Source organism: Papaver somniferum, chromosome 10 (genome assembly GCF_003573695.1).
Source record: "Papaver somniferum cultivar HN1 chromosome 10, ASM357369v1, whole genome shotgun sequence".
In the NCBI taxonomy this organism is placed as follows: domain Eukaryota; kingdom Viridiplantae; phylum Streptophyta; class Magnoliopsida; order Ranunculales; family Papaveraceae; genus Papaver; species Papaver somniferum.
Window position 1 is genome coordinate 88,543,467 of NC_039367.1, and position 26,094 is coordinate 88,569,560.

Genomic DNA, 26,094 nt, shown 5'->3' on the forward strand with positions numbered 1-26,094 from the left:
TTTCTGGAAATGATGAACATGAAAATGGGATGGTTTAGTTTATTTATCTTTATTAGCTTACTGTATGATTAGAATAATTCGTTTCCTACATAGGTGCCACTAATAATTCATATGTTCCTCCCTAAACCAAGAATAATACAGGAGACAACCCAGCTTAAAATATTAACGTAAATATTATTCGAAATAGGAAAGTACTTTTTTCTATAGCCTCTTCTCGAGTTGGTTAGAGATAGGAAACAAAATTTCGAAAATTTTGGGAAACAATTTTATCATAACTGTCTACGATATATTCTCTCATAAAATAAGGAAACTAAACCATATTGGTTCACTCAAAATTTGAAATAAAAAAAGAAAAACACCAAAAATATTTTGTTTGGCGGTGATGAAAATGGATTTTACTGTGGCGGGATGATTTCAAAAGGAAATCAATTCCCGCCTGATGGTTTGGTTAAATTCCAAAAAGAAAAGAAAGATGAGTTCGATCTACTTTTTCAGTTTTTATTACTCGATTCATTCTCTCTATGAAATCATAATTCTACTACTATCGGCTCTAATCTTTACAAGAACCTACCTCTTCAGACTTGATCTTTGTGTTGGTTATTTCTACAACCCATTATCGAATGAATATTAAATTGATGTTAGATTTTTTGTTCGATCTCATGGTCAGATGTTAGATCTTATAGGTTTACTAGTTTAAATGATTAATTTTTTATTCTATCACTTCTTATAGGTTTACTAGTTAGCATGATAGTAGGGTTTTTATTCTATTACTATCTCTAATCTTTACAAGTCCTCTTCTTTCTCTCTGTGTTTCTGGTAATATTTCTACAACCCATTATCGAATGAATATTAAATTTATGTTAGATTTTTTGTTTGATCTCATGGAATCAGATGTTAGATCTTATAGGTTTACTTGTTAAAGCATGATTAGGGTTTTTATTCGGCTGTATCAAAGAACAAGTTAATGACAATCACGGGTTGTACGATGAGATGTGATTTCATTTTGTTACAACAATAATATATTAGGCTTAAGTTACATGCATGAACTATTATAAGATTTAGGTAAGGATCTTTCTTTCATGTTACTTAGTTAGGCTTTACTAGTTAGTTAGGTTTTACAAAATAAAAATAAAATAAAAAACTTAACGATGCTAATTTTTTCTAGGGTTTTTGTTATTGTTTGGGTTGGATTTTGATTGAGAGTTAATAACTCTACTTTGATCGACGATGTTGTGTCAATCATATTTATATACAAGGCTTCTCAATTTAATCATTTGAGTCTCTGTTACTTGGCGAGCCTGTAACGTCTGTATTTTAAGTTGCCCTTTACTACCATGTTGTGGTTGGCCAATTTGACTATATCTTAAAATGGATAATCATTATCTGGTGCTTTAGTGCTCTTGGCTTTGTAACAAAAAGTTATATAAGACCGTTTAACCGGTACCTTTCGCTTTGTGGATAACACAATAATCATGAGGAGATTTTGTGTGTTGCAGTGATGTTTTAGCCTCAAGTTACATGCATCACTGAGTTCATGTTTGTTTTCTTTTCATATAATAGAAAATAGGTGTAACACATGTTGCCTATCCTGTTAGGTTTAGCTAATATTTTCCAAAATAAGCTCAAATTCCTAACTGAGATGCACGTACCTACACAGCTTTTGTCATGGCAGAAGATGATGATTACGACCAATGGAGGGAATCAGATGTTGAGGGGGATTCTGATGAAGAAACGGTGGATTTAGATGAGAGTCATGATGACATTGTACAATCAGATGACGATGATGGTGGAGATATGCTCCACACTGCTAGATTTGAAGACTTAACAGGTAATGTGCGAAACCTTGTACTTACTTGTTTCTACTTAAACATCACATGGTTTCATATGTTGCCTCGGTTATTTCCAGAGTCAGAAGATTCTGAAAATGATGATTTGGAGGTGTTAGAAGAAAAAGAATTGGAAAATGCTCCAGAAGCAGAAAAGCAGCCACAACAAGAAGACTCTACAGAAGTGATCATAAAAGAGAGGGGAATGACAAGAATGTTGAAGCTGCATAGAGACTTCTCGATAAAAGATGCCAAAAGAAGGGATATTGAATTTGACAAAATGTTCCGGCCTATTGGTAACCATAGAATTGAATTCAGTAGTTACCTAGGCTATTTGGTCCGTGATATGGTTGGCATAAAACATTTATGTTGGAAGGAAGTCCCTTCAACAACAAAAGAAAATATGTGGGAGAAAATTCTGGTATGCATATGCGGTTACCAATTCGTCGTTTTTGTTGTCTAACTGTGAGTCTGTGATTAACATAATTAGATGTTATTGCAGCTTCATTATGAGGTGCCCCATGAGCTGAAGCGAGTGGTCATGAAGCGTCTACCTGTTCAGCTGCGGGACTTCAGAAGGAAATTGTACAACAATCATGTAAAACCCTTCCTGGAAATGCCGCACAAACTAAGAACTTTCCCCAAAAAGTACGAAACGGTAATGGACCAAGAGAACTGGGACAATTACCTTAATCATGTACTAAAATCGGCTATATTTAAGGTATGGAATACACATTGCTTTTTCTGATTTTGTGTTTCGTTCTTATTGTCTATCCCAGCATACTAATGAAATTATTTTTATTTCCTCTGCAAGAAAAATTCGGAGAGGGGAAAAAAGGCAATATCACAATCCAAGTTCCCACATCGGACGGGACGAGGAGGATACTCGGGATTAAAACTAAAATTAGTAAGTCTGTTGTCTTATTTATTATACACTGCACAGTAAAACCGGCCATATCAGATACTTCTGTTTTGTATGTCGTGTTGCGTGTCTCATATATGCAGAAACTTAAAACGGTATAGGGATGTGTCCTCTTACACCAATCTGTAATTTTGTCACATTAGACGCTTTGGAATAGGTTTTCTGTTTTACACAGTTAATATCTGTGCGGATGTAAATCCTTACTTGTTTCTGGTAACTACTAGGTCCAAAGCGGAAATGTTGCCGAAGAAGATCTTGAAGACCGGTGCTTCATGTGGGCAAGAGCACGCGAAAACAAAGACGGAATTGTTCCAGACGAGTTTGTCAGGAAGAAGACATCTGAAGTTGTGAGAAAACAGAAACTTTACAGTCCTCATGTTTTTAACCAAAGTAAGTGCACAGTAATTGCGCAAGGTTTAAATCAGAATTTAACACATTATTTGAACAGAAGAGAAGCGGAAGATGATTCGAGAGGGAACTCTAACGGTTGGTCATAACGAGGATGCCCTAACAGTTGCGATCGGCCCGGATAAGGGTGGACGTGTCAAGGGGGTGGCTTTGGAGTGACGGCAACCCTTTACTTTCCAAATGGAAGAAAACCAAGACACTCGAAAGAGAACGATGAACTGCGTGAAAAGCTGAAAGCTAAGGAGAAAGAATTAGAGTCTACTAAAAATGCGTATCAGAGATTGACAGATAACTTGTTATCTCAAGGAGTCGACATTGCGAAAATTGTGGGCAACAGTATCAGCAAGTCTGGAGGAGAGGTAAGTGAACCGAGTTTTGATTAGATTGTGTAATTTTTTGAAAAAATTGGCAGACAGTATCTGATTTTTTCAAACAATGTGTTCAACTACAGTCACAGGATGCAGGACCTATCAACGCCTCCAATCGATCTAAGAATAACATAGGTCCAGAATCAGTTAAGCAACTTCAAAAAAAACATGGGAAATCCGGTCCGCAGAAGTCATCTGAAAGCACCAAAGGGTCCGCGAAGCGGGTCTCTCCTTGTACTAAAACGCCGACCGTTTCTACTGAATCCCAGCCGTCTTTAGTATCAAAAAAGAAGTCTTCGTCTCCTTCATCCACTGGGGAATCTCAGAATGTGCCATCTGAAAAAGTTACCATTGATGTATGGTTTTCCAACGCGTTTAAATTTTGAATCTTCCATTTACTATCTCTCATGCGCCTTGTGTTTCTGCAGGGCACAGGATGCAAACTTTGGTTTGGAGAAAAGGACAACATTGTTGCCATTGGTAGAGCTTACTCTTCAAAGAAGGTATCTTATAAAATGAAGTCAGGAATGACGGGTGAGGTTACATGCTATAGCGTCATGGTTAGTGAAGTACTAAATGAAACCATCAAATTACCCTTTGGCACATCTTCTGGGATAAAAACTTTAAAAGATGTTGGTGATGCTGAAATTTGTTGGCCATCAAATCAAACCATCTTGGATCAAAAGGTTGGTTGCTATGCTTGTTTGCTTTATTAACTCATTGGATATGTTTTTACACAAACCAGTTTTATATATATCTTGTTTGATATAAGAGACGAATATGTTATCAGCTATATGAATCACGGACGTTAGTGTATATTTTAGAGAACCTTATAGAACGAGATATGTGGTTAGCTATTTGATTGTGAGTCAGTTGTGCATTTTGCTTAAATGGTTTCACTGCAAAAACAAGGTACAACTTTCATTTCAATTTTCTGATGCAGGTAAGTCAACCAAAACATTCTGAGGCTGTGAAATCACCGGATCTACTCAACGGAAGCCAATCTCGTATCGCAATATCTGAAAAAGTTCCGAAGGTATGTGTTTTAAACCAGTTACATGATCTTAAGACCATATGAGTCTGAAATATGCTATCAACTACTATATGAATCACGGATGCTAGGGTGTATTTTTGAGAACCTTGTATATTTGTTACCTATTCATCTGTGTCTTCGCATTCATGGTGGAATTTGGCATATTTGTCACCCGAATATGGAATATTACTCTACTGCTGCAGGTAAGTCAACAAAATTCGGGGAAACATACTCTGGATGTGACATCAAAAGATCCACCTAGTCGGAGCCAATATGAGATCACGACAACTAAAGCAGTTTCTCCGGTATCTATTTTATTTTTACATGCATTTTAAATCTCAATTTGTTTTGAATTTTTCGCTTGAAGATGTTCATATGCCATATATTTCCGCAGGGTAGAAGGTGCAACCTTTTTGACGAGTTGCCTAAGGAAAACGTCCTTGCTATAGGTAGAGATTTTCTGTTAACAGGAAAACAACAATTACATGGAAAGGATGGGTTAGAGGATGATTGCCACAAAATCCTGATTGATGAAGTAATAAAACTGAATTTCTGTCTACCCGTACGATTTGCTGGTATGGAAACATTAGGGCAAACTTTTGGAAAAACGATTCCTTGGACAAAGTATGGTGTTCAGTTTACCGAGCCTACTAAGAAGGTTAGTTGCTTGGATTGTTTGATTTGTAAGTCGAATATACATAAACCAGCCTATCAATTATACGAATCACCGATCCAAGTGTAAATTAGAGAACCTAGAAAAATAGAAACATGTGTAACTTTCAAAAGTAACTAATAACTCTTTTAATCTTATGCAGAACCCTACCAGTAATTCACAACCAACTACTTCTCTGCGGAAGTCTCCTTCACGTAGCAACCCTTCTGATGGGTCTAAGAAGCAGTCTCCTAATCTTATGCAGAACTCTACCAGTAATTCCCAACCAAATCCTTTAATATCTCTAGAGAAGTCGTGCACATCTACGACAAAACATCTGGATAAGACATCTAATGGAGTATGTTTTTTTTTGAATTTTTTTTTTCTTCATAAATCTATATTGCTAATTCTAGCATCTTCTTTTTATATGATGTTCATATGCCGTATCTCCGCAGAAAGCAAAATAAGACTTTTGGAATGGATCTAGGGGAAACGTCGTTGCTAGAGGAAGTATTTTACCTATGGTGCCTAACCAGAAAATACATGGACAAGATCTTCCTAGTAACTGTTATGCTGTCAATATTCAGGAGGTTATAGTTCCATCGTTCGTGTTAACCGAACCAAGTGGTGAGTTTAAGTTATTAGGGGAATCTAAAGATGGTTTTGTGGCATGGACGAAAGATAACTGTTCCATCTCTGATGACAAGGTTAGTTTCTTATCTCTTTTGCTTTGTTAATCAAGTATATAAATAGTTTTACATAAATCGTGTATTCAGTTTGATTAAAAAATAAGTACGAGATAGAAATATATTAACACCTAAATGGAAGATGAATGCCAGTGTAAATTTGAAAATTGATATTTGGTTACGGATTTTATTATGGGCGTCAGCTGTGAAAAATGTCGCGGCCTTCAGTGAAGTTGGCTTTATTACATTGTTGGGAAAATGACTTTTGTCTGTCTCTTGTTGAGAATTCACATGACAGACGAATTCTCCTTGGATTTAGAATATATATATATATATATAATATACATTTAATCTCTTTCTGCAGGAAACTCCACAGCATGGAAAACCTCATGAGCAACCAGAACCAGTTTTAGATTCTGAGAAGAAATTGGACAATGAAAAACTGAATGAGGAGCACCTAGCAGTCAATCCACATTCGGGGAGTCATGCAGCCTCTGAAAATATTTCTCAGAAGACTAAAAAGGCTCGGGGAAGGTTATATGTACCAACTGTGCAGAAGGCATTGCAACTTTCAGCTGCGCACCAGAGGAAGACAAGGTTTGGCACGTCGAGAATGTCACAACCTGATACATTGCATGCAGAGACACCACCATCAAAAAAGTTGAATAAAAACTGATGATTTTTGGATAAATGCTCATGTAACAAGTTCTTTGGTTTTTAAACAGGGTTTTTGATGTGTGAACTTTTAGTTTACGTATTTTTTAAGTACTGCACTAAATGCATGCTTTTACGCTGATATATAGGTTGATATTTATGTGATGAATGATTCACGCTGAATTTTTATGTTTTCTGGAAATAATGAACATGAAAATGGATGGGTTTAGTTTATTTATCTTTAGTAGCTTACTGTATGACTGATTACCAATCCAGATGAACCATGGGCTGTTATTATGAAGGAAAAATATTTTCATGATGTTAATCCTTTAACTGATATTGTGAACAAACATGGGTCTTGGATTTGGCAAGGCATATGCACAGGTTTGAATATAATTAAAAGACACTACATATGAGAGATAGGTGATGGTACTTCTGTGCAAATTTGGAAACATACTTGGATTCCAAATATGCACAGACCTCCAGATAGTCATTTTAGCTCTTTTAATATGAAAACTGTGAATCAGCTCATTGACCAAGACTCTAAGTCTTGGAATTATGATATTTTGAATGCTTTGTTTGATGAAGATACTGTTAAAAGGATTACTGACATAAGAATTCCTATTGCAGGTAAAGATAAGCTTGTAGGATCAGAATCTCGCAGTAATAATGCCTCAGCGAAATTATCAACAACACAACACAACAGCGTCGCAGAACAATTTCAGAAATGACATAATAAACGGCGTCAGCTAAAATCATGAGAAAAATGTGATGGTTTTGCGAAAATAAGAGAGTTTGCGAGATTAAAATTTGTAAGGTTGTGAGAATATCGCAAGACATATCCGAAAATAAAGGACAGATTAGTTGTCATCCACTATGTACTTCCCTATAAATAGTCGTTCAGTTGTAAAGGAAAGGGGGAGATCTTTCTGGGTGAGAAACAAGTAAATAGAAGAGAGAAAATCTAGAGCAGTGGTTATTCTTGATTCCTTTATCTTTTCTTGTAAGATTGTTCAAAGATTCATCAATAAAATTAAGATTGTTAATCTAAAATGAGTTGAGTGTTAATGAAATCATATGAGGGGTGTAGTGTAGGATTTCCTGCAACTACATAATGGCACTAGAAACAGGGAAAATTGAAGATTATTCTAGAAAAAATTTGAAGATTAATATTGAGATTTGTGAAGATTTGGAGTGATTGATTAATAATTTTACATAATTTCTTGCAATTCGTCAACATTGAAGAAATGCCTAGAAGAAGAAATACATCATAACAACCAACTACTGTTAGAAGAAGCAAGAGAATTGCTAGAAGGGAAAGAAGTGAAATGGGAGAATCTACTAGAATGAGAAGTAATAGAGAAAATAAAATTCAACCACCAGTTCAACAAACACTAGTACAAGGAAGGAATACAGATTATGATAGGTTGAGTATACACACTTGGAAATCAAATTCAGCAGAAGAAACAGAAGAATAAGAGCAACAAACCACAAACCATAGACAGGTAGAGAGAAATCAAGAAGCAGATGAAGGAATAATTCATGGAGATGAGGAAATTGGAGCGTTAGAAACGTTGAGACGAAGAATACGCGAAGAAAGAAGAGCTGAGGTAGAAGAACTTGCGAATTTAACAAGGCAAAATCACGAATTGAGGATGGAAAATATGAGACTACAGAGTAGAAGATCGAGAAGTATTACAAAATCATATTCAAGATCGACTGGAAGAGAAATGAGACGAAACTCACCCACAATTAATGCTGGAAATAATATTCAAGAAGAAATATCAAATCCTAATGAAGAATATCGCGAAAATAGAGAAAGAACTGATGATCGTTACGTTCCACAAAATGAAACTTTTGATGATAGGCAAAATGGTAGAAATCAAGAGAACGGACAACGTCAGGGACGAAATGACCAAGGTGGCGAAGGAAATCGAGAGGAAGGAAGGAGAATTTTACATGAAAGAGAAACTCAAAGAAATCAACAGACGATTGAAGAAGAAATTGAAAGACATTATGCTGAACAAGCACGTTTAATTTGCGAACGTGAAAAATTGAGATTGCGAAATGCAAATACAATATGATGATGTGCAAGAATCTCGCAAAGAGAATGAATTGTACAAAATACAATCAGATAACAATGACAAAATAGAAAGGGGCGAACCTTTATGGCGTACACCCTAGTTCGCGAATACAATTTCGCAAGATGCAAGTGTAAGACCTAAAGTACGTCATATAAGGGGGTACCTGTTGCATGGCTCAGGGAAAGGCTACACCACCACCGGAACCTGAGTCATGGAGATTTGGGGTCAATAAAGCCCATCCGGGAGAGGCACCTTGGATTCTCAGCTTAAGCATATGATTTAGGTTGGGCGACTAAGGTAATAAGGACCCTCCCAAGAAGTGCAAAATCTTATCAAGGCGCCGAGGTACACGGTTAAGTCAAGAGTGACAGGGGCGTTTGAAGCGTACCTTGCCATTCTTAACAAGTCTTGGATTATACTGCACTCAGCCTGAAGAAAACCCCACTTAGGATGCAGTCTCGTAACCATAAGCCCTATAGGTAAAAGGGATAAGAGTCTGCGAAAACAACTGGTTGTTTTTAAGACTGGATGGGAGGATCTAACCTTGTATGTTATAAGTACGCCTCCTTGAAGGAGCAACCAGGGGGAAGATAAGGGCGACACCCTCCATTAGGGAGCTGATAAGTGTCTTAAGACGCAAATGTCATAAGGATTTTTACTCGCAAGAGTATTAAGGCTTGTCATATTTGTGCAACAATCCTTAAGAGGCAATAATACAAAAGAAAAAGATAAGACGAGATCAATGGTTTTTCGCATGAAAGTGCGAAGACGTCCTGCGATTTCGTCGCAAGACGGCAATGTCATGGGGCTTTATTTTCACAAGAATATTTAGGCCTATCATATTGTCGCAACATTCCTGAAGAGGCCATAATACAAAAGAAAAATTTAAGGCAAGATCAATGGGTTTTTGCATGAAAGTGCAAGAACGTCCTGCGATTTTGTCGCAATGACAAGAGGTGGCATAATAAGACCTTTAGTTAGGAAGGCAAAATAAGACCACACAATAATGAGATTTTCAAAAGAATCAAAATTCACTTCGCATAAGATTGCGAAATTATAAATAAACAACTGCGAAGTTGAGGCACAAAATACGAAAAATCTGCAAAATCTCTCATTTGGATACAAATACCAGAGGCAAGTATGGGAATGAATGAAATTAGAAAATGTTATTTGTCTCCACATGATAGATTTACGCAAAAATTAAAAAATTAATAATTATATTGATTAACCATATTGCAAGGAAGAATTGTTTTAATGAATGCAGGTCAAAATGAAAGAAACTCATATATTAAGGAATATGGAAAACCAAAAGAATTCGCAAATATACAGAAAGAATGAATAAATGTACAAGTATTACAGAAGATTAAAGAAAGAAACAAAGACTACTTCTTAGTTGATCCTTCATCATCTTCATCAGACTTGTTCCCTTCTTCGTCTGCATCAGAACTTTCATCTCCATCAGAACCTTCATCACCATCAGATTCTTCATCATCAACTTCGCTATCAGAAATAATCAGACTGGGAATGTTCTTTGGGATCTCCTCCAAGAGACAAGGATAATCAGAATGAGGAATACTATGGTCATCACAAACCATTTGAATAGTTTGATTGCGAAAATGCATAGCATCATTCTTAAAGTTCGCAACAATGATCTTGATTTGATTCTTTAATCTAGAATACTTGTCGTTGCGAGAAGAAAGATTCTTTGCGAGTTCCACTTTTTCAGCTTCAATTTCCTCAATCCTTTTGCGATATCTACTTTCAGAATCTGCGAGCAAAAGGAAATCAATTAATAACTTGATGAAAATTCATAAGAAACAAAAGATTAGTATTGGAGAACAGTTAATAACCTTCTCTGTCATAAATGATATATCTAATGAAGGTTGTATGCTCAACTTGGAGACTAACATTTACACCTAAATCTTTTCTGGCATCATCTAAGATTTTCGTAGCCCAAGCGAATTCATCCTCATTAATTATAAGAATACGAGAACGAATTTGGTTTTCTCTTTCGCAGAGCTCGGTATTCTTGCGGTTAGCTTCATCTCGTTCAAGTTGAACTTCAAGAAGGGTCTCTTGGAATTTCTCCAAAGCCTTAGCACCTTGATCAGAGATGCGATCCTTATCATCTATGAGACTGCTAACTTTGGTTCTCAACTCATTGATTTTCTCTTTAGAATTAAGAAGGAGACGCTTAAATCGGTTGGCTAAGCCTAAACTAGATCTATGGTCAATTTCTAAGAGGAGAAATTTGGATCTTAGTTCATTCAGAGAAAGAGATGAAAGTTTATCATTTGAGAAACTATTTAAAGATTTATTAAGACGCTCAAGAAGGGTATCATTATCCAAGGCATTAGGAAATGAACGAAGAATGATAGCTTCATCAGAAAGACCATAAATGTCTACAAAAAGGATCAATTAAATAAGATAAAACAACAGGATAAATGAATGAAAGGAAACGAGAAAAGTAACATACCATAAAGCTTATTATTAGCTTGCTGAAGACTAAAGATTTTGTTCTTATACGAAGAAGAATCAATTTCTAGTTGTCTGTTTTTCTCGCGAAGACATTTGACTTCAGCTTCCAGTTCCTAATTCTTTGTGCGAAATTGAAGATTCTTCTTTTCAAGATTTTCGTGTCTCCTCTCTAGATCTGAGGCAACAGCGAAAAAAGCTTTTCCATCCTGCGAGAAAATATAAAAAGTATTAAAATAGAAAGAGATTTTGAGTTACAACAATGAAGAAGTAAAAGGATGAAAGCATACCAGACTATTAAGAAAATGCAGGAAATTGGGAGTCACTGATCTAGAAACTCCACGAAGAGAATTATCACCATCCAACAAAGGAACATCGCAAATTGTAGCGATATCTTTACAGGTTTTATCGAATTGACTATCTCCCATTCCTTGCAAAGAATCAGAAAAGAGGCCAGAGAGCTTAGCCATAGAAGATTCAGATGGAGAATCTTCATTTGCAGCAAGGTCATCATTATCCTCATCATCCTCATCATTCTCGGAGTTTTCATGAGAAGGAATATTTGAAGGAGAGGAAGAACGGACTTTTCTTTTCTTTGAAGGAGGAGCAGTTGGTTTTTCCCTGCGAAGAGCACCTTTGCCTTTATCACCAGTCTTCACAACATTGGCAGGTTCTTCTATTTCAACAATAATCTTCACACACAGATAGAAATAAGAAATGGAACCAATAGTATACTGTTTAAAATCATAAGAGAATATTTCTTACCTCATCTGTGTATGAGCGAAGAGCTAACAAGGTACTAGTCTTCCCAGTCCTGTTATAACTATCTTTCCGTTTTTGGATCTGAAGAATGTCGCAAGAGTCAGCGAACAAAAGATTAAAGACAAATAAAGAAATATAAAGTGAGCGAAATTGGAAGAAACATACCTCTTTCTCCTTCTCGGGCCAAGAGAATACCCAAGGTTGATAGGTAGCGAGATTCTCAGAAAGAACATTTGACCCAGCAATGTAAGGTCCTTTTAGCATCAAGGGAAAAACACACCATTTATCATCTTTGGATTGGCGAGGAGTTGTGTTCTTACCAGAATGCCAATCAATGTCTTGCATGAGTATTTTAGTTTCATCAATGTTATCTTTTCTTTTCAAACGAATACCCCAGCGAGTATTCTCTTTCTTCATGGAGATCAATTCATAATTTTCAAAGAAACTCGCTATTGTGTATTTCTCAGCAATTATCTCCAAGTCTGCGAATTTAGGATCCCTAAGTTCTTTGGAGTACAGAGATCCTTTACCAGCACCACGGTTAGCGAACTCTAGCATCAGACGGATGCAATCCCCAATCAATTGGAAGATAGCTCGCGAAAATCCCGAGTGAGCGAGAATTTCATAGAACAGAGGAATATCTGGGTCATAAAGAGGAATGGGGAGACCTGCGAGAATTTGACCTAGCGAAATTATGATTGATTGATCATCACAATATTGATCAGAGAAAAGTTTGATAGAAATAATTGACTTGGCACTTTCACCAGGAATGGTAGAAAGTGTGAAACCTTTCTCAACAAGATCTTTTTGGACGTCTTTTAAGTTTTTCTCATGTTTATGGACACTTGGAGGCATATTTGAATATAGAGTATGGAATGAATAAAAAGTAAGAAGATTGAAGAGGGAAGAATAACAGTAGCAGAACTAACGGAAGAACAATAGAGTTGCAAAGATGAGAGAATAAAAAGAGAAGAGAAAGTAAAAAGAAAATGGAAAGAAGAGTCAGAAGAATATATAAAGAAGATTTTTTACTCGAATAAATAAACACCATTAAGGCGAAAAGACGTGAGCGGTTGAAAGGAGCGGTTACAGAAGACGTGTCAAGAAACAGATGGAAGAAAGAATATGTGTGATAAATGCAGAATATGAAGAGATGAACAACTGCGGCATTTCTCACATCATTCTCTACTTTGCAGAGAAGATATGAGTAGAGGCAAGATATAGGATCAGAATCTCGCAGCAATAATGCCTCAGCAAAATTATCAACAACACAACACAACAACATCACAGAACAATTTCAGAAATGACATAATAAACGACGTCAGCTAAAATCATGAGAAAAATGTGATGGTTCTGCGAAAATAAGAGAGTTTGCGAGATTAACATTTATAAGGTTGCGAGAATGTCGCAAGACATATCCGAAAATAAAGGACAGATTAGCTGTCATCCACTATGTACTTCCCTATAAATAGTCGTTCAGTTGTAAAGGAAAGGGGGAGATCTTTCTGGGTGAGAAACAAGTAAATAGGAGAGAGAAAATCTAAAGCAGTGGTTATTCTTGATTCCTTTATCTTTTCTTGTAAGATTTTTCAAAGATTCATCAATAAAATTAAGATTGTTAATCTAAAATGAGTTGAGTGTTAATGAAATCATATGACGGGTGTAGTGTAGGATTTCCTGCAACTACAAAGCTGAGATGGGAGCCTTCCAGCAATGGAATGTTTACTATAAAATCTGCTTACAATGCCATCTTGAATGAAAACTTAGCTACTAAGCCAACTAAGAACAACTTAGACATCTGCTGGAAATCCTTTTGGAGATATAAGCTACCTCCCAGAATTCAGTATTTTATATGGAAATTCCTACATGGTTGGATTACTACTAAACACAGACTTGCTAGGTTCACTAAACATAAAGATAGTAGATGTGCTATTTGTAGTGGTAACCCTGAAACTATTCAAAATCTGTTCTTTGATTGTCATCATGTCAGACATATATGGGATTCAGTAGACTCTATATTATCTACTATCCTCCAGGGTCTAGACTTACAAAATTGGATAAGTGGTTTCTTTCTAAAGGAAAACAATGGTATGCCCAAGGATTTTAGTCTGTATGAGAGTGCCAGTTTCATTTTGTGGCTAACCTGGAAGGCTAGATGTGATACAGTTTTTGAAAACAAGCCATTTAACAGTAACATTGTTATAAACAATATTTTCAGGAAGATTGAGGACTGGAAAAGGGCTAAAAGTATGCAAACTAGTAGCAACAATGCTTTGAGAATAATTGATAAGAACTGGAAGGCTCATATAGATGATATATACAAATTAAATTTTGATGCTTCCTATATTGATAAAACTGTATTATCAGGATGTGGACTGATATGTAGAGATTCTGCAGGAAACAACCATGGACTGCGAGGAGCTGCATCTCTAGCCATTGATCCAGAGCAAGCAGAAGCGCATTCTCTCCTAGAAGCAGTACAATGGTCTCACAGTAAGGGATGGCGAAAAATTCACTTGGAAGGAGATTGTCAGAATGTTATAGCAGCTGTGAATGGGAAGGCTACAACAGTTAAATGGACAACATATAATTTAATCCATGATGCATTAGTTATATTAAGTTATTTTGATTCTTGGGTTTGCACTTATGCCCATAGGGATGCAAATCATATTGCAGACTCTATAGCAAAGTGTGCAAGAACTCAAACAATTTGCTTTTGTTGGTTTAATAATCTGTCTGTATGGATCAATCTTCTGATTCAACATGATAAAAACAATATGCAAGCTTGCTTATCAATATATTTATTCTTTCCTATTAAGAAAATACTATATGATTAGAAGAATACGTTTCCTACATAGGTGCCACTAATAATTCATATGTTTCCTCCCTAAACCAAGAATAATACAGGATACAACCCAGGATAAAAAATTTAAGGAAAATATTATTCAAAATAGGAAAGTAATTTTTTTCTATGGCCTTTTCTCGAGTTGGTTAGAGATAGGAAACTAAATTTCGAAAATTTTGGGAAACAAATTTATCATAACTGTCTACGATATATTCTCTCATAAAATAAAGGAAACTAACCATATTGGTCACACATCAAAAATTTGGAAATAAAAAAAGAAAAACACCAAAAATCTTTTGTTTAGCGTGCGATGAAAATGAATTTTACTGAGCGGGATGATTTCAAAAGGAAAATCAATTCCCGCCTGATGGTTTGGTTAAACTCCAAAAAGAAAAAGAAATATGAGTTCGATCTACTTTTTCAGTTTTTATTACTCGATTCATTCTCTATTTGAAATCATAATTCTGCTACTATCTCTAATCTTTACAAGGAACCTACCTCTTCAGACTCGATCTTTGTTGTTGGTATTATTTTTACAACCGAATATTAAATTGATGTTAGATTTTTTATTCGATCTCATGGAATCAGATATTAGATCTTATAGGTTTACTAGTTAAAGCATGATTAGGGTTTTTATTCTATTACTTCTTATATGTTTACTAGTTAAAGCATGATTAGGGTTTTTATTCTATTTTTACTATCTCTAATCTTTACAAGGAACCTACCTTTTCAGACTCGATCTTTGTTGTTGGCATTATTTATACAACCCATTATCTAATGTATATTAAACTGATGTTAGATTTTTTTTTCGATCTCATGGAATCAGATGTTAGATCTTATAGGTTTACTATTTAAAGCATGACTAGGGTTTTTATTCGGTTGTATCAAAGAACAAGTTACATGCATGAACTATTATAAGATTTAGGTAAGGATCTTTCTTTCATGTTACTTAGTTAGGCTTTACTAGTTAGTTAGGTTTTACAAAACTTAACGATGCTAATTGTTTTCTAGGGTTTTTGTTATTGTTTGGGTTTGATTTAGATATAACTCTACTTTGATGGACGATGTTGTGTCAATCATATTTATATAAGGCTTCTCAAGATTTAATCATTCGAGTCTCTGTTACATGGCGAGCCTGTAACGTCTGCATTTTAAGTTGCCACTTTTAATGATACAATGTTGCTAGTTGGCGTGGCTAAATATCATATAAAACCACGCTATATGGCGTGTCTATAGGTTCTCCGATGAACGGCTCCCAACGTTACATGTGGACGGTCAACGTTACATCTGAACGATCAATATTGCATCATCTTAAATGAGATCCAATGGTACCTAATACAGCCACGTGGAGTGAGCCTTGCGGCCATTGCATGCCCTTCAAGATCATCCGGACGAGGGTGGTTATGACGACCTACCACCTTATCCATAGATAGAAACCATTTCGTCGTTAATTTGCTCTTGATAAATACTAGCTTGAACGGACATTTGATTTTATTTGAGCACGTTGTGTTCTTCCTCGTCGTCTTTCCTTTATACTCATAACCCTTCCTCTTGTGACTAACATCGGGATCTCCACTTCTCTCACAAACCATTTCAAAACGAGTGTTGCTTTCTTTTCCATTCAAAACCAAGACGCAATTGACTCTCTTGGCATGTTCTCTAACCCAATTCTTCGCATCAATAGGTAAGTCAAATACCAACTCATTTGCATAGTGAGTAGATGTATCTTCGAACAGCATACCAATCGGAGAAGGTTGATCATGCATTGGTATAGGTTGTGATTCCATCTACAAGAAATGTAACACATCAATGCAATCACAAATAAGTTCGGTCACATAATAATTTTATTGGGGAAACCGAACTCATTGTTTGGTTGGTTAAGCAAGTTGCAAAGCAACCGAACAAATAAAAGGAACCGAGTTCGGTAACATGTGAATTTTATCGCAACAACCGAACTAATAAAAGGAACAGAGTTCGGTTACTTTGTATTTTATGTAGATAACCGAACTAGACACTGGAATTTCAGATTTTTTTTGTTTGTTAAGTTCGATTGGTTATGCTGTTAGGTGCAAGTTTGTGAAACAACCGAACTTATTAAACATAGTTCGGTTAGATAGTTGGTACATGCCGTTTGCGAACCAACCGAACTGTATACACTTGGTTAAACTTTATTTTTACGTAAAGTTCGGTTAGTTGCGAACCAACCGAACATAACACTGCATCTCAGAACTTCCATTAATGTGGAGTTCGGTAACCTGCGTGTTTGGATAAAGTAGCCGAACTACATCTTCAAATGAGTTCGTTTACTTATTCATCTCACAAGGAAACCGAACTACACCTTCAGAACAGTTCGGTTACATGTTCTTCATATAATGTAACCGAACTGTGCAAAATCCAGTTCAAAAATTTACATTTTTGGGGAAGTTTTTACCAATTCAACATACATTATCTAAGTTTGGAGCATACCTGTTCACCCAAATACTCTTCCTCCGTTCGTGGTTGATAAAATCCATCATTTTTATCTTGAGTTTCATTTTGGGGAAGAATACAATCACCATCTAAGAAATAAGCCAAATCCGGATCATTTTGAAGATTAACTAATATTCTAGGAGAGGATGGAGATGAAGAATCAGATGAGTTTTCATCACTTGAATACTCAAAGGGGGTGAATTGGAAAAAACTTTTATTTTCCATGTTTTTCTCCTTCATCTTCTCTAACTCTACTCTCACAATAATTCTACTCAACTAATAATAAACCCATTTTTTAATTTAATCTCACTAATTTTTTTAACTAAGTCATTTCACTAATCATAACCTAAATTAATTAAGATGATAAATTAGGTATTAAATAAATAACTAGATATGCGGTGACCTAGAATTACTTCTAATGTCTTACCCAAAATAAAACCATGCTCCCTTTTTTTGGTCCCCGTAAAATCGTTCTAACTTAGTCGTGAGTTTTTCTCACTCGCTTTGTTATTTTCAGAAGTTTGGGGAAGAGATAGTTAGGGCACAATGGAAACGAGTAGTAGCATTGAATTGAAAGATGGTTGGGGAATCCTGCAAACGGGGATTACAAAGCTTATCAATCTTATCGAAGGTGTCCCTGAATCACCTATGGACGCGGATTATTGGATGAAGCTCTACAAAGCAGTTCACACTACGGGGAAACCTACTCCCCGTGATAATTCTAAACAGCTTTACGAAAGATACAAAGGCGTTTTTAATGATTACTTGAGATCTAAAGTTTCACCAGCTATTCAAGAGAATCATGATGATGTATCTATGTTGCAAGAATTTGTTAATAAGTGGGCTAATCATAAGGTTATGGTCATTAAGTTTTCTCCCTATTTCAACCAAACAAGATACTCAGGAAACAAAAACGTAAGGGATCGAGCAAAGGATGTACGAGAGGTAAAGGAGGACCTAAGAATTTGAAATGCAAGTATAGAGGTATCAGACAGAGGAAGTGGGGAAGGTGGGCTTCTGAAATTAGGCAACCTAATAAACTTAGACTTTGGTTGGGTACCTTTGAAACTGCAATTCAAGCTGCTCAAGCTTATGATAATGCTTCGAGAAGAATGTATGGGGAACATGCTTTTCTTAATTTTCCTGATGCGAAGCAATTGGAGAAATCAGTTTCTGAAGTAGGTACAAGAGTCGAGGAATCGAAAATTGAGGTGTTTAAGAGAGAACCACTTGAATGTGATACTGGGGTTAGTTTCTTTCGTGAAGTTGTGTATGAGAAGATGAAAGTGAAAGTTAGAGATGCTGTTATTGTGTTGATTAATCAAGAACGAGAAGGGAATGAAATTGATAGGGGTTTGGTCAAGAATGTCTTAGAGGTGTTTGTCGAAATTGGGAATGAGAATTTGGATTATTATGTTGATGATTTCGAAACTGCGTTTTTAACTGACATGGTCGATTATTACACTCGGAAAGCTTTTAATGGGATTACGGCTGTAGAATGTTTGCAAAGGGAGAAGGACAGGGTTTCTCACTATTTGCATTTCAGTACTGAGGAGAAGTTGAAACAAGTTCATCGTCAGTTGTTGCCTGAAAATGCCCAACAGGATCTTGGAAAGGAGATGCAATGTAAAGCTTAGTGATGACAAATTAACCTGATAATCTCTGGACTCTGGAGGATGTACTGACTCTTATCTACTCAGTATTTAGCAGATGGCGCGGTAAGTAACAATGTTGCATAGGGAGACAGTTTAGAGCGAATGGTTTGTGACTATAGATTACTACTGTTTATTGTCATTATTTAGTTAATGACTTGATGTTTTGACAGGGAGCATTAGTATTTTGGTTTGAGTTTGCTATGACTGTTGTCTGATTTTCTTTGGTATGTGTTGCTAGCTATAAACGTAACTCAATCTTGTCTTGCTTGACCATTGTGTTGAAATATTGGAGCATAAGGTCTTGATTGGGAGAACAATTGAAGTCTTATTGCTTAGGTGTTGTTCCCCAAGCTGGTTATAGTCTGAATGTGCATGGTATTGGTCCACGACTTTGTTTGTTTCTTTAAGTTTGTTGTTAGTGATCTTGGTTGGTAAAGATGTTTATGTCCAAGTAGCATGTCTATTTACTCTGCAACAGTAAATGTTAAATGGTTAACTACTTTGTTTCAACTTTCAAGCTGCCACTTTTGCTCACCGAAACTGTTCTTGATTGTTTGGCTAAACATGACTGTCTTTTTACCTATTGACTATTCTTGTTGTATTGTTACGATTTTTAGGACATTCTTTCTCGGTGATAACATCGAATAAACCGTTGATATAGAGAAATGTATTTGCTCTATTTCTAGGATTGTGAACATCAGACAATAGTATGACTTGATCTTCCAAGAGATTGAGTTTAGCTGAAATTTTGTGGAGTGAATTTTAGTCAAGCGCCATTTAGGTTTAATGTTAACCTAGGAGTCACTTATTTCTCTTTCACTCTGGTTTAGCGTAAACCATACATATCAAATGCCTTCAAGCAGTATGTGGCTAAAGTATTGGTTCCTGAGCTAGTGGTTATAGTCTGAATGTGCATAGTATTGGTCCACGATTTCTTTGTTTCTTTATAAGTTCGTTGTTATTGATCTTGGTTGGTTAAGATGTTTATGGATTCTTATTGCCTGATTAGCATGTCTATTTACTCTGCAACAGTAAATGTTAAATGGTTAACCGCTTTGTTCATTCACCTTTCAAACTGCCACTTCTGCACACCAAGACTGTTAAGGGGGGATGCTGTTCTCGACTGTTTGGCTAAACATGACTGTCTATCGTCTATTCTTGTTTAATTGTTACAATTTTTAGGACATTAGTAAACCATTGATACAGAGAAATGTATTTGCTCCATCTCTAGGATTATGAGCTTCAGATAATAGCATGACTGTTGTAGATAGTGATCTTCTAAGAGGTTGAGCTGGCTGAAATCATATGGAGTCAATTTTAGTCAAATGCCATTTAGGTTTAGGTTTAGTATTAACCTTGGAGTCACTTATTTCTCTTTCAAGTGAAAGTTTCCCCTTTGAACGAGAAACGACAGGTTTTGCCTTTGCAGTTAGTTTAAACATGTTATTCGCCTTCATCATTTCTCACACATTCTTATCAATGATGTGTCATATGCGTGCAACTATTTTTTTCTTATTTGCTGCTTGGGTTCATGTCATTGGCTTTTTCGTGGTATTTTTTCTGCCAGAGATTGTTAATGTTCCAATTGATGATATGATTGAAAGAGTTTGGAAGCAACATTGGTTTTGGAAGAAATACAGTATATGGGTTGTGATCAAGATGTAGATGGTCAGAGGATTCCTAGCCAATCTCAGCCTTAAACAATAATTTAAAAGCCTACACTATGAAGTTTTGATTAACTAAGAAAATGCCATCAATCTGAGCAGATTAAGGAAAAGAATACGAATTGTGTTCAGCATCAAATGAAATGACATTCTTATTATAAGACGTAAGGTTGGGGTTGACGGGAAATTGTGGTTCAGCCTCTGTAGGAATAATCAAGTTATGTTGTTTTGTGGTTCGATACTTTGATTTGGACCCATTAACGAGGCAATGCGTTGATCTGAATTTCTTCCACAGGCAATGATGTTTTTTATCTTGGTGCACAAACATAATGGCATCTATGTTTTTGTGATACTAAGAGAGTGATCGAATCTTGGTTGATCAAACCTTTTATTCCTTTTAATCTACTCTTCAAAAGCTATGAGGATTCTCTACTGGGCCTTTACAATGTGTGTTTTGGCAGTGCCTGGATATGAACTTCAAGTCTGGCATCCCTCTCACCTATTGTTGTCTCCCTCAATTCAATACATTATCGCGGTCAGAGGACTTTGGGAATTCCATTTTAAATGATGAAATTTATTCGTCTCTTCTGGCTTCCATCAAACTCACTTTGGAATTGAGCTCATATTTCCCCTCCCACTCTGAATTGAACTTCTGTAGACACTCTTTTCAGGACGGCTATTTTTCATTGTTCATCAAGCCCAAATGTGGAATTAATAATTTTCTGCAAGAAGCAAGGTTGGTAATAAGTTCCCTACCAGGAAAAGGAGAGAAAAGAAAAGTACAACTGTACAAGACTCCCCTGCCCACGACTGATGCTTTACGTGAGCCGTTCTGGCATGACCTTTTATTCACCTCACAGGTCTGGAGTTCGAGTCTCTCTAATCGTGGGACTATTATTTTGGATATTATTAGAGAGACCGAGAGAGTGAGCAGGTGTTTTTCCCTTTAGATAAGTGAAGTTTTAGTTTCTCCTGGCTGTTATATATGCAAAAGAAAACAATTACTGCAAATATGACAATCAAACATGTTCACTTCTTTATTATAACTTGGCGCCCTTGTCTGAATCTACAGACAACAATTCAACATGCAAATATCCTACAACACAACCATTTAAAATCTGAATGTTCAAATGAAAATTCGCGTAGTACAAGATAATGAAACAAATTAACGCTAATGGGTAATTCTTTTATTTTTCTCTCTGTTTTATCAGATAAGTGGTACTTAAAGAGTTGAGAGTACTGAGTTTGTCCGCCGTAGGGGAAGGGCATTGACGCATTGTAATGTTTTACCTGAGTTATGTACCTGCAGCGGGGCAGAAAAGAGATTATCTTAATGATATGAGGGAAATGATAAACATCTAAGCTTTATACAAATTTTTTAATTTCATACCTTTCAGAGAGCAAATGAGACAGCTGATCCAAGGTGAGAAATCTTATGCGCCTCATCATTGCCTGGCTCACATCTAACCTCCAAAAGTCGACAACCTTGAATAGTAAGTTCTTTGAGTGAGGTGAGGAGTAACATCTGTTCTTTAGAAGGCAGATACTTGAGTTGTTCGCAATCGTATAAAGACAACTCCTTAAGGGAAGATAAGTTGCCAAACCACTCTGGAAGCGTCTCAAGCAAAGGAAACATGCCTATGTAGAGATCTCGTAACGAAGTGAGGTATTGAAGTTGCTCAGGCAGATCAGACTTCAGATTAGGCCACCCATTAATATGTAACTTACGGAGCGATATGAAGTATTTTTCATCAGGACTTGCATCTGCTCGCAAGGGTGGGAATGGAAAAGATTCCAAATCGTCAGACATGCCTGTAATTTTCAATTCCTCAAGTGCTGGGAGATATTGTATACCATCTGGTAATGACTTGAGACTTTTACACACAGTGATGACTAAAGATGTCAGGGCATTCAACCCTTGCAAATCTGGCAGTGACGTTAAAGAAGGACACACTTCAAATTTCAAACGGTAAAGAGAAGTCTTAGAAAGATCGTGATGAAGCTGCAAATCTTTTTCCTCCTGTCCATCATCTGAACGAAAGCCTTCAAACTTTGGACAACAAGAAACCGTCAGAGTCCGAAGAACACTATTGCCCCTAAACAGTAATAGAGGTAGAAGTGTTGGATGTGTGCAGTTACATATATAAATGTCAGTCAGAGATGCCAGATTGTTTGCCACCAGTGAAACTAAAGTCATGCCACTTATCCCTGCACAGTCTAACACCATGTTTGTTTACTCCTGACTCATCTGAGTCGTCTGGATCTGAATCATCTGGATCTAAGTGAAATCACCTGACTCATCTGGATCTGAGTCGATATGTTTGTTTTGAGTCAGATCTGACTCATCTGACTCGGAAATAAGTGAGTCAGTGGTTTGGTCCCATGAATCAGGGGTATTTTGTTACCTGACTCAAATGAGTCTGAGTCAGGGGTTATGTCTGAGTCAGAGGTCGAGTCAGATCTGACTCAAAATGGAAAACAAACGGTCTGACTGCTGACTCGGTCCGAGTCAGGGGTTGACTCAGATTCAGACGCCGAGTCAGCTGCAAACAAACAAGTTCAGTCTAAGAGATGGAAATAGAGTTGGCATGATTCTTAACATTGATCGACCTTGAATCTTTAACTCCTCAAGGCAGGGAAAACAGGACACCAAAGATGACGATTGGTCCCCTAACCATTCCTCTAAATTATCCATGCACTGAAAAGAGAGTTTTATCAAAGAAGGAAATGATGTATTTGTTGTCATTGCCGCCCCTTCATTGCTTCCATAGAACTCACTACCAATACGCCTCAAAGAAACCATCCGCTCTATTGTAAAAAATTTAAGAAATTGAAGTCGTCCAAGTCCCGGAAGATGTTCACATTTATCACATTTTTCTAGAGTGACACACACCAAATGTGGAAGATAGATAGAAGTACTCCCCAGCCAAGTGGGAAACTTAAACCCACTGAAGTTCTTGATCACCAATTCTTTTAGGTATGGATGAGGCTGGAGACCATCAAAGACCATTTCATATTCATGAGTGTTTTCGATTACAGAATTATGATCATCTGTGTCTCCCCAATGTAGTGCCAAGTAACGAATGTCTTTCTTCTCCTTTAGATTTGCTCCAATTGAATTACTTACATTTTCCAATCTTGAAATAGTATGTTTACCTCCGAGGAAATTCAAATCTTTCATTTCTTCTATCCCACACCCTTTGCCTTTGCCTACTACGAAAGTTGATAACTCTTGGAGTTGGCTTAATTTCCTTAACCCCCTTGGCATTTGAGTGACTTGATGTCCCTCGCTATATATGAGATATTTCAGACTGATTAGGTGCCTTATGTCTTTCGGAAGCTCAGTAAGTCGAATACAATCTTTGACTCTCAAAGTCAGCAAGTTGTAGAGCTTAGTGAAAGAAGAAGGAAAAAACTCAAGATAAGTACTCGAGAGATCCAAGTACCTCAAGTGCTTCATTTTGCAAATTGATGCAGGTAACTCTTGAATCGCAGCTTCTCTCAAATCTAACACCCTTAAGAGAATCCAATTCGAGACCATAGAGTCCCGGATGCTGCCATTAATTTTGGATGCATGACTAGAAGGAAAAGATATAAGAGTCCGCAATTTGTTTGCCTTATATATGGGCAAGGGAGTTGTTGAGATATCAAGATCAAGGACTAAACCTACTCGACGAAGCCTGTTTGTGTCTTCAGTACATTTAAGACCATTACCTTGTAATGTACTATCTGCTGCCACCAATGAAGATTCGGTTCCAACAACTGATAGTGCAAGATCATGCACAAGATCATGCATTTTGAATGATTTGATATCTCCCCGCTGGTTTCTCTTCTCATCCTGGATAAATTAATTAAGCAACAAAATATTGAAATAATTGTCACCTACAGCTTCCAGAACTTCACTTTCACCCGACGGACTAATAAGGAACCCTTCGGCCATCCACAATCGGATTAGTTTCTTTTTTGAAATATTGTAATTCTTTGGGAAAATCGAGCAATATGAGAAGCACTGCTTTAGAGACGGTGATAAACGATCGTAACTCAACTTGATTACACCTATAATCTTGTCTTCACTTTGCGGGAGATTCCAAATCTGGCTGTTCAAGATATATGACCATTCTTGTTCATCACTTCTGGAGCGGAGCAAACCCCCGAGAGTCTTTGCAGCTAGAGGCAGACCTCCACACTTCCTCACAATTTTCAACCCAATATCAACCAGATTCGGAGTCTTCTTTGCACCTCCATGACCAAATGCGATATTTTCAAATAAAGAACAGCAGTCCTCTTCAAGTAATCCTTCCAATCGGCACTGAGTGTATCGAGTCTATCGACAACCCATCTTAGGAGGAATATCTTCATCACTTCGCATTGTCATTAGAATTTTGCTTCCCTCGGAACCCATTGACAAGAGATCTTTCAACAACTTCTCCACATCGATCTTATTGTCTATCCATACATCATCGAGTACTATAAGATATTTCTTCCCCTTTAGTCTCTCTATCAAGCGATTTTTTATGGCGTCCATGTTTGAGACTCCACCAGAACTGGATTCTAGCAGATCAGTAAAAATCTCCTTGGTGTTTGATTTGATGGACACGCAGACCCACATTTTGATCTGAAAATGCTCCTTTACAGACTCATCAGCGTAGACCAATTGAGCAAGAGTCGTCTTGCCAATCCCTCCCATGCCGACAATCCTGACAACAGAGTAGTGAATCTTCTGGTTGCTGTTTGAATTATCAATTAACAAACCAATCACTTTGGATTTATCAGTTTCTCTTCCGAGAACAGCTTCAGAATCATTGACATGGGAGGATGTTTCTCTCTCTATATTCACCTTGCAACTAGTAGCACCATTACTAGTACTACACAGGTTAACAAATTTGAAACTCTCCATACCTTTAGTGATTCCATCCAGCATTCGGTTGATTTCTTTGACTTTACGTGCCATCTTGAGACGAAAACCAACCGGGTTAGAGAGCGAGAAGAAGTTTTTTATCTTTTTCCCCATGCGACCATGAGTCTCCATTCTACGTCGAAGAGCTTCATTATGGAACTCGCCTACAACTTCTTCAGCCCAATACGCCACATCCTTGAGTTCTCTCAACCAGCTTTGTACTAACATGTTCTCCACTTGCATCTTTTTGGCATCACATAACACAGCTTGAATATTTGTTAATGTTTTATAAAAATTTTCCAGCTCAAACTTGGCATCCGAGAAGAGATTATTCCCATTGAAAGCAGTAGAAGCCAAGTTGCTGATCAAAGATTCAATTACAGGAGAAACAAGAAGCTCCAGACCTGCAACCATGTCTTACACAAGGGAAGGTATTGATTCGTCTCTGATCTCACTCACACTCGACCTCAGTTCTTTACTAGCTGAAGAAGAACACTATGGGAACGGGGATAGTTAGTAAACCAAAGAATGCACCTAAAATTAGATATGAAAATGCTGGGAAAGATAATCCAGTGTGTGATGCTTAACAGAGTCAAGTCAATCCATGCCCTACAACACAATACAGTTGCAACTTACAGCTTTGTATGCATATTGTACTTCCAAGTTCCACCGTTGCCATGCATGTAAGAAGATT

General features: G+C 36.8%; 3 protein-coding genes across 3 annotated transcripts; 1 reads left to right on the forward strand and 2 right to left on the reverse strand.

The window, feature by feature from the left end:
* The first annotated feature begins 17,730 nt into the window (after positions 1 to 17,730).
* LOC113315890 (cullin-1-like) lies at positions 17,731 to 18,821 on the forward strand. The gene is made up of 2 exons (XM_026564134.1): positions 17,731 to 18,039; positions 18,081 to 18,821. The coding sequence occupies exons 1-2, from the start codon at positions 17,731 to 17,733 to the stop codon at positions 18,819 to 18,821; spliced, it is 1,050 nt and encodes a 349-aa protein (XP_026419919.1).
* Positions 18,822 to 21,516: 2,695 nt separating this feature from the next.
* On the reverse strand, positions 21,517 to 22,718 carry LOC113315031 (disease resistance protein TAO1-like). Its single transcript, XM_026563342.1, has 2 exons — positions 21,894 to 22,718; positions 21,517 to 21,806 (listed from the first exon to the last, which is right to left on the reverse strand). The coding sequence occupies exon 1, from the start codon at positions 22,698 to 22,700 to the stop codon at positions 21,897 to 21,899; it is 804 nt and encodes a 267-aa protein (XP_026419127.1). The 5' UTR covers positions 22,701 to 22,718; the 3' UTR covers positions 21,517 to 21,806; positions 21,894 to 21,896.
* Positions 22,719 to 23,042: 324 nt separating this feature from the next.
* LOC113315891 (putative disease resistance protein RGA4) lies at positions 23,043 to 25,814 on the reverse strand. The gene is made up of 3 exons (XM_026564135.1): positions 24,839 to 25,814; positions 24,390 to 24,742; positions 23,043 to 24,341 (listed from the first exon to the last, which is right to left on the reverse strand). Exons 1-3 carry the CDS (start codon positions 25,812 to 25,814, stop codon positions 23,043 to 23,045), a joined length of 2,628 nt encoding a protein of 875 aa, XP_026419920.1.
* Between the last annotated feature and the right edge of the window lie 280 nt (positions 25,815 to 26,094).